Source organism: Borostomias antarcticus (genome assembly GCF_949987555.1).
Source record: "Borostomias antarcticus genome assembly, chromosome: 8".
Classification (NCBI taxonomy): domain Eukaryota; kingdom Metazoa; phylum Chordata; class Actinopteri; order Stomiiformes; family Stomiidae; genus Borostomias; species Borostomias antarcticus.
The window spans coordinates 23,398,191-23,411,123 of NC_140241.1; the positions used below are offsets into that span (position 1 = coordinate 23,398,191).

Sequence of the window (12,933 nt, forward strand, 5' to 3'; positions counted from 1 at the left end):
AACAGACGGCAAGAGAACAATTTCACACAGGTGAGATGAATGAGCCCTTGCTAGCACTGGTAGTTTTGACTATAGAACATATTTGTTCGTAATCAGTTATTTTAACCATGTTTATGTATCTCAATGTGATCTAGCCAGAATGTATGTTCTTTTCCAGAATATATATTTACTATGTGCATTTTTTTACAAATTGTTTTCTTTGGTTCCAATAAAAACCATGACTACTGTACATCATTTTCAGTCAACTTCCTCCTAGTAATTATCACTAGAAAAGTCTAAATAAAGTCTTATCTTTCAATATTTATCAATAGTCTTATCTTATCTGTCAATATTTATCAATATATGACAGCCATGCCTCTTTTATCTTCATGATCTTACATGTCATTCAATAGATAGGCATTATCAATAATGATTTTCAACGAAGTCAGATTTCTATTAAATCTGTATGCTAACCTACTGTACTTGGTTGAATAATAATTAAATTCTTCCATTATCATTGAGGGCAGAGGGATAAATAACCAGGTGTGACTGACTTATTCAAGTTATTTTATTAAAAACAAAAATCAAATTCACCATCACTAATAGTATAAGCAACATTACAAAAAGAAAGCACAATACATACTTTTACATCATAATTAGGAGATGGCCCTGCTTGAGTGTGACAAAGCTTCTACCATGGTTGGACCAGACATGACATCTGTCTCATGCGTGTAAGTATTTGTGGAGGTCCAAGTGAGTACATTCAGTTTAATATACTCCACATTTGAGTTACTTTTGTTGACAAAATTAAATTCCTTGTGTTTTACAACCAAGAATGATTCTCAGGGTGTTGGGGGTTCCAGATTTGGATCCAGCAAAGCGGAATAATTTTTGTTCTACTCATGCTTCTTCCAGATCTGAGTCAAAATACTAGGCTATTTAAAATAATTACCCTATTTAAAATAATTTCAACTACTTATGTGCTTGACTGCTCTTATCTGGCACAATGGAATCAAAGGGCTGTCCCCCAACCACCTGACTCCAGGCACACTCAAACATTTAAATAATTGAACATATTTCAGATAGAATTTCAACCCAGGTATGTTTTTCCATTCCAGTAACCCAGACCACTCTAGGTGATCCACATCCGAATTGCGCAATTTGGTAAATGCATTCCCTTGCTGGTGCATTTCTACTCATCGAGATTAAGGTATCAACCAAGTGATGAAAAGTATAAAGAAAAACGAGAGGACATTTAATTCCATCAACAGAAGTATCCACAGATCCGACAAAATGCTTACATGCATGGGCAACAATATAGTACATTCATCAATGGTAACACTGGACAAGAGTTTTCTGCCATCATCAGCACCTTTGAATAGATTCACCAAAGACTTTGATGAAATGAATTGCAGATGGCTTTATTATGCAGGCAATATTCCATAAATTCATAAGGCTTACAGTTTCAAATCCTTTTAGCTCCCATCTTACCCCTCAGCTATGCCATATTGAATAGCGATATGCACCACAGTGTGGCTAATATTGAGCAGGCAGGTTTTTGGTCAGTAACAGATGGATAAGCCTTCTTTACCAAAATATTAGCTGTGCCTGATCTTGGGCCAAGTGTTCCTTATTGTCCTGGCATGATCAGAAAAATGTATCTGATTCACTGTGCAGTTGACTTGACAGCTACTGAGTTACTCATGATAAATGGGGATTGAGAACCAATTGAGGACCAATGGAGTGCTGTCCGCCGTGTATATTTCATGTGAACAGAGTTCCAGAAGCTTCATCACAACAGACCCATAGGGGTAGTCAAGAGTGGACCAGTAGTAGCTTATTACTCCTCTCTACCACGCAGGGGCTGTGTTGGCCAGTCGTCTCATACGCCTGAAAAGGAAACATGTTCAATAAGGTTATCTGAGAGAAAACATTCAGGAAAGCAAATGCATAACCGTCGCTGATGCTTCAATTAAAGTACCATGTCATCATTGTTGACAAAACAACTTCCAAACGCCTCAAGCCAATACAATACTTCTGGATTATAGCATGAAAGTTTAGAGGCGGAAGACAATCTCCTACACCTGTACGTTTTTTTTTTTAATACATTCCTTCGCAGCTTGATAACAAATGTTCAGCATTGTCCCAATGCCCTACCTTGCTTTTCCATGAACATTACTTAAGAGATGACAAGTGTATTTCCATAGTCAACCCAAACCCATTAGAGTAGCGGTCACTTCAACGAGATGACAGAGTACAGACACCAATGTGAAAAGCCACACTGGGAACGTTTGGTAAATGCATTGATAGAGAGGCCCTCTCACCTTGTGTTCCTGTCCTGGTCACGTATCTTCTTCTCCATCTCTGCGTCCGTGAGGGTCTCCAGCAGGGGGCACCACTGGTCGGCGTCGCCCGTGTTCCGGATGGCGATCTCCACTGTTGGGAGGGGGTTCTCACTGCAGGAGATGACATCACGGTGAGAGGATGTCAGTCAGAGGGGGCAACGAGAGCTCCCACATGATGTAACATGTTGCTATTGTTGCGTCTTGAGTTGAGTCAATACAAGAAACATCTTGGGTAAAAACACATGGCAACCCTCTCCCTGTTGTCCTGTATTCACATTTTGATATAATCATAGAAATCACCTTGGATTAGAACAAAAATGTTTCACTCTTTAAACTTGGATTTTTCATGATCAAGTCATGGAGGGTCATACGTTTTTACCCAAGACGCCATCTTAGTTAGTAAAACACTGATTCAGCCAAAGCGACACTAAGAATTCCCCTAATCACACCTCTGCTTGGACCACAACAGCATTTAGCAGACATGTGGCTAAAATCTGATCAAACTTAATTTCCCCATTGTGAAGGGCTTTAAAATAGCTACATGTTTTTTTGTTCTTTACATACGTATCTGCTGCAGGGTTGGCAAAGTGAATGCGTGCCAAGGTATTTCCTTACTGCATATGTTGTGATTGGCAATGATACAGCATGTTGAGTTTTCCTGGCTGCTCGGCATGTAGACTTAAGCGGCGCGATCCGGCCAGGAAAACCTCGCATCACAACATAAACTGCAAGGAAATGGACACTTATTCACTTCACATGTAAGATGACGACCGAGGGAGCAAAGATATTTACAGCTGGTCACAGATTGAATGCTAAGTGTTGAATAAAAATTATTTTATGAGTTCTCTAATGTAATGGAGATCTTATCTCAATGGGAAAAAACATAGTTCTAGAGGACAAGTGATGGCTTTTCCCTGACTTGGCATATTCTCTCAGATACATGTAATTTCCATAGCTTAGGGGACAACAGGTGAAAGATATAAAGTGTAAATGTACTCAGCTTCCCAGGGCAGGTGGTAAGAGAACCAAGAGGAGGGTAAAGCTTTGGGGGTAGAGGGGGGGGTCAAGTAATTCAAAAGCATATTGACCTGAAATCAGACCTATAAGGAACAAGACAGTGGGGGAGAGAAAAGTAGAACAAAGAACAGATTAGCAATGAAAAAGAGCCATGGTGATGATGTTAGCAAAACACAACACAACAAAAACCCGTATTTTGCATTTGCGTAGTATTGATGTCTTAGAATTACTTGTAAGTATTGGTTAAAAAAAGGTGTTAGGGTCAAAACCAATAACCAATCCATCCAATTGTAGAATCAATCTCAACAAAATAAAACATGAAATTGAATTGACCCCCACCGATCAAGGTCATTCCACGTCAGTTAAACCAGTGAAAACCCATTTCGACATGACTATCATTCTGATAAAGTTTGGTTTCTATAGTGAAAAATGTAGAATATAAGTATTCCTACAGCATGTGTTTTCTGGCCCTTCCCAAATCCTTATCTTGTGACACCTGCTGGGCAAACTGTGGTACTATCACACTGTATGATGAGACATTACAGACTACTTCAGTGATCAATTTCTCTCAACAGGGGGAAATAGCCATGACAGAGCCAGCAGAAAATAATACAATATGAAATTCACTAAATTCCAGGCCCCAACTGCATACTCCTTTACCAACACTTGATGTTGGGGTTGTAATATTATTTGAATACTCTAAAAATAAAATCAGATTTAATTACAATCAATTAGGTTAAAATCATGCAAATGAAATATTACTTAAAAAATATTTCGCAGAAATACGTATCTATGTGCAACTATAGAAACAAGGTGGGAACAGTCTGAGATGGTCACGCCTGGTTGATTTGACATGGAATGACTCATCAGTAAGCAGTAGCCCCACACCCTTCTAAAAACTAAGAGTAAAAAAAGGCCACAGGTGAGGTTGGGGTAGTTTTGCTGTGAGGATGTCTGCAATGAGCCAAGCAAACGTAATAAAAACCATGCCGGGCAGAGTACAGAGGAAAAAAGAAATGGAAGCAATCGATTTTAAAAACATGATAAAATGGCACATCAAAAGAAAAGAATTACTTTCTTTGGGACGAAGAACTACAAGGCACCACTTTGACATTTCATGTTGACCTGAGAACATCTAGGCTGAAACATGACTATTCTCTGACTCTGACATACCATAGATTAATAAGTGCACAGTGTCGTCCCCCACCCATGATGCATGTCGTCAGTATGCAGTGTTGAATCTGTAAGTGGAGTGGGCTTTCCTAGTTTAGATTTATTTGGTGAAAAGGTGTTTAAGGGTTGTGTTCATGATATGAGGATTTATATTACCTATGTTTTAACATTTTATTTGACTTTTTAAGTCACTTTGTAGAGTAATATTATATGTACTGTTAAGTATTTTTGTTAAAGAAATGTATAGTTTATGAATCCATCCTGAAAGGTTAGGGTTAGGAGCCACAAAAGTTTCCGGCGGACACACACACTTAGCCTAACCCTAAGACCTAACCCCAAGCCCTATCAAACCCGGCTTTAAAGTTCGGGTAAGACATGGCTGCCCTCGCCATGACTTCAGACTTGGCTAGAACCAGGGTTTCCGTTAGAGAAAATCGGTACCGATCAATGTGTCCGGGAAGATTAGACTTTTCCGGACAAACTGGAGAAATTCCGGTCATTATATTATAATATAATATTAGGCTTATTATAGGTGTTTGTCGCAGTGATTAGCCGTAGTGTAGCTTATATAGCCATTTAATGTCTTATTTCGCATCCATATGATTAAATGTGTGATAGGCTGTCATGATTCCATGCGCTAGGCCTATATGTAATTGCACAGCCACAAAAATAGTCACCTTTGAATTGCGACTGTAGGCTAGAACATGAATGTTTATTTCAATTGCATGAATCAGATTTGAGGATGTAGGCTAATTGGTTTGGGATTCGCGACAGTAATATGTGTTTACTAATTTCTCTTTCCAGTTTTAGCCTACCCTTTTTATCAATAAAACAGCGTCATTATAACCACTGACATCGCAGTAGGCTATGAGGATGAGGAGGACATAACTGTTGAAAAACAACTGATAAGCGGGCTGGGCTAAATAAAGAAATGCCACAATGCATGACTAGCATGATATAACATTTTTATTTAAAGAGGTTAGAGGTTAGGCAACATGTAGGCTTCTCGTAACATTTTAATTTAAGGCCTACGGCTGCGCTGATTGGAATTCATAGGCTAGGCCTATATGTATAGCCTACTTAAATAAAGTGTAAGAACTTACAACGTGCATAGGCTAATTTCCATTCGATATTAATAGGCCTTTCCTCCATTTTCGCCTCAAGCTCCGTACCTCGATCAGGCTCCATCTCGCTTGCTATGGTGGCCCGCTAGCCTATAGGCAGGTTTATCTTACGGCTGTTTTTTCATCACATAGGCCTACTAGCCAATAGCCTACACATTAACGGAACAAAATGAATTGGCCTGTTTTTCTTGCTAAACATGAATCATCTAGCCCACACTGTCCATCTACTGTACTTCAGATGCCCCCATGTATGTCCATGTGGAATCACTTGCTACAAGGCCTACCATCAAAATAAAGTTCCACTTGCACAGGGACATTTTCCCCCAACACACGACTCAACAAAAACTATTTGCCAACCAAGGTTCTAGCAACAAAAGATTCAGGGGCAGCCCTGGGAATGCGTGCATGTATGTATTTTTACTGATTGTTATCAATCAAGTTCATTTTACTGTGTGTGTGTGTGTGTGTGTGTGTGTGTGTGTGTGTGTGTGTGGTGTGTGCGCGCGTGTGTATTACCTGAAGGCGTACGTCCTCTGGTGCCAGCTGAGCTGGCCACGGATGCTGTAGGCGATGGTGGTGACAAACTCTCCTCCCAAGCCCAGCTCTGAGCACAGCTTCAGAGCAAAAGTCTCTGGGGAGTTCTCCCTCTCAGACATGTCCCACTCAAACTGGTCCACCAGCGAGATGTTCCCAACGTGGATGTTCAGCTGGGGAACAAACACACGTGGACGTTCAGTTCAGCTCACATACACACACACACACGTACACACCCACACCCACTCACACTCACACTCACACTCACACACACACACACACACACACACACACACACACACACACACACACACACACAGACGTGGTGAAGCCCACCTTGATGATGACCCTCTGGTCGGTCTGCTCGTCCAGTATGCTGTCAGTTGGGTAGGACTCGATCTGCTGGCGAATGGCTGAGGCGATGGCCGGAACGAAGGTCAGAGGGTTCAGGTCCAGGTCATCACACAGGATTTCTGCAAACATCTCCGGGGTCATCAGTTTCTCTGGAGGATGGAGTTAGTGGGGTATAGTGTTGATTATGTTTCAGTGCAGAGGGTGAACTAAGTGACAGAATTAAAAGTTAAATCAAAAGGTGACGTTCAAAGGACAACCTTTGGGGCAATATCCCCAGACAAAAGAGACAGCAATGTTTGCCTTAGCAATGTGACACATTGAAAATTGGGCCAGTCTTCACATCGATCTAGTGGTCAGTAGAAGCGGTCAGTAGAATCAGCTCAATGTCGAGAGGTAAGACACCATTGGATTCCTCTCGGCCTACAGAGTCTAGCTAGTCTTGTTTTGAGCAGTAGTGTCGAACAAAGTTCACACGCACACAAACAAAAATGTCAGAACATGGGCCTCTCAGCACGTACCCACAATGCAATGGAGGAAGCAGGGATCGCTATACGGCCACCTGTCACTCCCCACCTAACAGCATGACTACCACTGTCACCAATCCTATAGGCCTAATTGTGTAGAGGGATCTGGCTATTCCCCAAATTATCATGAGGTTGTTGATAAAACATGTTTATATAATTACGATGGGCAGAGAGTAAGCGATCTTGAACATAATCAGGCTGATAAAAGAAAATATGCAGTACCGTTCATGTTCCAGGTGAAAGCGTCTCTGAGTTTCTGCCCATCTATCTCCATGTCCAGTCTGATGGGAACCAGTACTTCCGCCTGGGACGCGTTCTCGTGGATGACTGCTGGATCGTGATCATCAAAGCTGAGCAAAGAGAATGTGAAGACTAGGACGGTCAGAAGATTGCAACCAATCAGAAGACCGAAGCTCCTTAAGGTGATAATACTAGTGACAAAATTATTTTAACAGTGTCAAGAAAAGTATCCCCATACTGATCACTGTTTAAGTAGAACGGCATAATATTCGGCGCTGTGGGAAGCCATAGCCGTGTGTGAATAGCAGTGCATGTCTCTCACCACAGGGGGAAGGTCCTCTTCTTGTCTCTCCCCATGCGGTTGCGGTTGATGGTGGTGGAGCACGGCACCGCGTCCAGATGGTGGGAGCTGTTGGGCAGCGTGGGGACCCACTGGCTGTTCCTCTTAGCCTTCTGTTCCCTAGACAGAAAACACAAGGATACATCATATTTTGGAGCACAGGAACCATGCTGCTTTGGGAATCCAAACTGTAGAGAGTGAAATTATTTATTTTTCCGTGGTATGTGGGACACTTCTACGCACTGCAGCAGAGGATCTTATTCTGGTAAGGTTATTCATTACCTGAGGTACGCAGGTGGTTCTGTGTTGATGGACACTGCTTTGTACTTCTCATCATTACCCTCAAAGATCTCTTCACATTCAGACGCCTTCAGGAGAGTCACACTGGTGGCTAAATGAAATGTGAAAAATAAAATAAAAAAACAAACATTCATAAACACTTTCATTTCTGTTTACAACATGTAGTCCTGTTTGAAATATCCAAGGATGAGCTGATCTTCTGTGAAAAATAACTGTGAATGATGATTAGAAAGGCGTTCAGGTAACAGGTCATGTTAAATCAGAGATTAAAAGAAGGACACAAAGATGTATTAAGAGCACCTTATTCAACAACACCCTTTGATTTATTTAATAAATTACTGACCGTGTGATGAGGCAACGATTTTCTTTCTTTCTTCCACCGAGGCTAACCGCCTCCAAAGTGAGGGATACCTTTTATAAAGGGAACCCCTGAACATGCGCAGGTAGTTCCCAACCTGATGGTGTGGATGAGACGGTCAAGATCTGTTATTAGAGAGCAGTGGGAGTCTTCCAGAACAAGCCTGAACCTTACTGCTATGCAGCTATGGGACTGGCCTGGTCACTTTAGCTGGATAGGGAAAGATTGTCAGTGAAATGTTGCAATACAGAAATATGTGGTTTCATGTTAAACTGCAGCTAGTTAGTTCCGTTTGCTTTATGGATCATGCTGGCTGGACCATCCACGTTAGGACTTAAACAAGGCATGGACAGACCTAGCCAGACCTGATTCAGGAATAAGTTGAGCAAAATCAGCCCGTTATAGCTAGTTAGTACGGTAGCTAAGTTAGTTAACTGTTACCGTTATAGACCAGATAACGGACATCTAAGGTCTGGATGATTGCTAGCTAGCTAAGTAGACATTACATAGGAGCCTACTATAGTATTGGCGTTAGCCAGGCCAAGTGTGCATTTGGGGAGTACTGGTGAGCTCTAGCGTTGTTTCCATATGATGCTTTCAATGTGGAAACACAATGAATTAATAATGAACGATAAACGACAGCTAGCTAGCTATCATGCTAGATTAGCATGGACAGCAAGCTATCCGATAGTCCAACGGCTTTGTTACACACCTAGCTAAACAGCTAAACATAACCAAATGATGGTAGTGCTAGCTAACAGTAGCCTTGTAAGCGGTAGACTAGCCTAGCCTAAACTAGCCTAGTATGCTTGTCGTGACAAATTGTTGTGTAGCTATCTAAACGTATTCGCTTACTGTAAATTTTTCATACCTCTGATCCAACCATGAAAAAGTCCCCATCTTGTTCTAACTGAAATTTAATCGGTTTCTGTCCAAAGGTTTTGCTTAGTGCCATTTTTTCGATGAATGTTGCTAGCTAGTTAGCCAGCCAGCTAGCTAACAATCGGAACAATAATTAACGCATGCGCAAATGTGATCTTGCTCTACCGCCATCTCTTCTTCGGGCAGATCGCATCAATGTAAAAGGTGTATTACTACCATCTACTGTGCAGGAGTAGCCGGTCACAGCCTACAATCCGAGGTAGCCTACATCAAACTAATTCACATCATCATCATCACCACCACTACCACCCACCTCGATGCATCCATACATACATCATTGCAAACTGTGTGAAGAGTGAGCTTCCTTTCAGACTATAACAGTGCCTGAGCATTCCTGAGTGTTGTAGAGGTGTGCATGTATAGGAACACTGGAGCTCTTGTCAGTGACCATTGGGATTCCAAAAGTGAAAAGTAAAAGTGAATCTAATCCATTTTGGAATAAGGCTGTAACATAACAAAATGTGGAAAAAGTGAAGGGATATGAATACTTTCCGGATATACTGTCCTGTATCTATCTATATAGCTGAGGAGGCTTCACTGCACAGGCAAGGCGACAGGTTTGGACAGTATCAACCACAGGTGCTCTAGACATAGCTGACCAGCTCGGTGGAGTAGCTGCTCCTGAGCATGTTCAACCTTAATAATGGTTATGTATATTATTATAAATAATAATGCAAAACAGACAATTACATTTTATCACACAGTAAGTGTTTATTCAGTGGGTATTTTCTCCAACATCACACACAGCACTTTAAGGGGGAAAGCAATATTAAACTGACCATTGTACAAAAAAGACAGGACATACAGCAACCAATGTAAACAGAGAATATGGGCCCACAAGTACAGTGGTATAAACTTCGCATATATATTCATATTTACACATATATTAATTTGCAATTACATAGGGAAAGAAACAAAATGTACAATGCTACAAAACGTATTTACTATTTACACAATAAATAAAGCCTGCACACACAAAAAATTGAGGGAAAATGAAAAATCAAAAGTACAAAGGAGTCAAATCTTTTATAATACAAAAAATACAAAAGGAACATAGAAAAAACATTTAACAGGTAATCGATAGAAAGTACAGTCTTTTAGAGTGGCAGAGAGCAATGGCACAAAGGGTTTCTAGAATAAGAATATTGATAGTTGTGAAAGTGAGGGTGAGGCAAAGTGATGTTCCTGATCAGGCAGTGCTTCTGAGAATGGACATTTTCCAGAAGGATCTGTGCGGTCTTTGGCCCTTCACTTCTCCTTAATGATACACACAAACAGAAGAAATAACTTTTGTCTCACACTCAAATACAAACACAATATACAAACACATGCGCCCACGCGCTCACCCACCCAACCACGCACGTACAACATTACTTACATTTGTGAAATTCTAACATCTCTTTTGACAGATCCACATTTCAAACCGCTCGGATTATACGGGAGACAGGAAGAGCACACAAATAGAATACATTTTGGACTCAAACCCAACTTTTATGTGCATGACTCTTATTGATATGCATGATAAACATGCTAGAAATTTGAGCTACTGTACTGAGATCAGACATTTGAATTTGTCTGATCTAGGATACATTTCTCACTAGAACAGCCAAACTGCAGTATACATGGTGACATTAATATTACTAGGGTTTTAAGTGGCCATCATCTCCAGGTCTATAGCAGGCGGTACCTTGCTAATTTTATTTTGGTTTGACCGTTGTTTGTGTTCAGCATCCAGCAGTCTATGTAGGTTCCTCTCAATTACCCTTCAAGTCCCCAAAAGTGCGTCCCCAAATTAATGTTTATCTTCATGCACAGGATACAGTGTGACATGGTCACAGTCAAAAGCCTCTAGAAGCACCCTCCCAAAATGAAAGTGGTTTGTTAACACTGTGATCCATGATACTGTATGTGATGTATGTAAGCCATGGCAGCTGTACCATAGGGACAAAGTCTGTGATGCAAATTGTTGAAATACTGTAGGAAACGGTCATACTGAAATTGCAGACAGCATCTTCACTCATGGACAACACTATGGAAAGCCATTATACTTATGTGTGTTTGGTGTCACCACAGCCGTTACTGGTCTTTGGCATGGGTTAAATGGACTTTTTTTTTTTTTCAAAAGTTTGTCAGATGTCCCATATCCAGCTATATGCATAATTCTCCATTTGAACAGAATACATTACTTCAAGTTCATTTGGGGTGAACACTTATAGCTAGATATACAGCGCGGTGACATCTGCCTATACCACATGTAGTGTGACAGATAATAAATCCTGATACGATCCTGACTATTTGTTTTCTCTGCGGCTTGCTCTTGCCTTTCCCTTTTGGACTTTCCTACAAGCACGTTAGCAAGACAACTGTACATTCTGTAGCGTGGGGGAGGGATTGCATACATGTCAGTATATGTCAACATACAGTTAGCTGGGTCAATGAATGTGAAATAATGTTCAAATCCAACATGATGGGAGAAAGCGATAAGAGAATGATAGAGAAAGGTGGTAGCAGACATGGGTGAATGTTCCTTTTTTTTTTTTAAAAGACAGGAAGCAGAAGAAAACAAAAGAAAAATCTATAGACCACAAACCATGGTTTCAAAACAGAATACAACATTCATTTTCCTCTCTGTCTCTATCGCCTTGTTTGAGTTCCAAACATACTTCACATACTAAAATAATGTCTCACACTCAATCTCAGTTGAGAGATAGCACAGTGTCCTGTACTTCACCTCTGTTTCGAGCTGCATGTTGGCAGAAAGATCTGGCACTCGACAAACTACAACGACTAAATCTATCTGAGGATGTGTGAAAACTGTTAGCCTTGTGAGATCAAATTGAGCTCATGAGCTTCTGTCCACTCATCAGTCTGGCGGACCCCGTCTCAAACGATCATTGTGGGCGGGAGTACCTGCCTTGACAGACAAACTCCTTCAGCCAATCAGCGTAACAAAACAAACTTTTGTCAAAACCAGTCGGAAGAACGGCGAAAACATATTTTCTGCCGAGAAACTCATATTCTTGTTCTTGTTTAATTGACATTATTAAGTATATTTGTGCAATACCTGCACTTACGGCTGTGTTTATTCTACTAACGTTAACAGAGCTGCGCGCTGCATCAGGAGATGCCATGGCAGTTTTGCCAGGGGCTGCCTGTATTTCACATCATCGACAACTACCAATCAGGGGATGTGTTCTACTGGGGGGCAGAACAGCAGTTAGAACACAGTCCCTGATTGGCCAGATCACAATGTCATTCGAAAATAATTGTTCAAGATAGGGGGAAGTCCAGACTGATCTGTGGAGAGAAACAGAATGTGAGCTCACGAGATCAGGATGGTCTCACAAGGCTAGAAAACTGTCACCTTTGTGCCAAGACATGTTTATGCCTTCTGACTCTCACCTACAATATATGCAAGACAAGCCACTAAAGTCATTGTGTTAAGCCAAAATGGCCATCCACCACAGCCTTGGCCTTTTGCAATTGCAGAAATGTATCGCACATTGCCAGGGCCTAAATGCTTGGTTGCGCTATTCTCATGAACCATCATCACCGAGTCCTCATGGCTGCCTGTTCCTTGTTGTCCTACTACCAGGAGGAATGTACCGTACCTTTCGCTGGTTCACTAGTGTAAAGCTAGAGACTCAAGGCATGACAAGCCCATGGTAGACAGCCAGCCAGCTGCTGTATCTCATCTCTGTTA

General features: G+C 41.2%; 1 protein-coding gene across 3 annotated transcripts; it reads right to left on the reverse strand.

Moving 5' to 3' along the window:
* Positions 1-543: 543 nt before the first annotated feature.
* Positions 544-9,292, reverse strand: smarcb1b (SWI/SNF related BAF chromatin remodeling complex subunit B1b). Of its 3 annotated transcripts, none has more exons than XM_084441578.1 (9): positions 9,160-9,292; positions 8,274-8,385; positions 7,913-8,021; positions 7,613-7,750; positions 7,273-7,400; positions 6,509-6,675; positions 6,155-6,345; positions 2,304-2,435; positions 544-1,869 (listed from the first exon to the last, which is right to left on the reverse strand). In XM_084441578.1, exons 1-9 carry the CDS (start codon positions 9,241-9,243, stop codon positions 1,830-1,832), a joined length of 1,101 nt encoding a protein of 366 aa, XP_084297704.1. In that variant the 5' UTR covers positions 9,244-9,292; the 3' UTR covers positions 544-1,829. The 3 variants fall into 3 exon arrangements, with proteins under 3 accessions (XP_084297704.1, XP_084297705.1, XP_084297706.1); XM_084441579.1 differs by having other exon boundaries at positions 8,274-8,413; positions 9,160-9,234; XM_084441580.1 differs by lacking the exon at positions 544-1,869 and having other exon boundaries at positions 2,318-3,424.
* Positions 9,293-12,933: the final 3,641 nt, after the last annotated feature.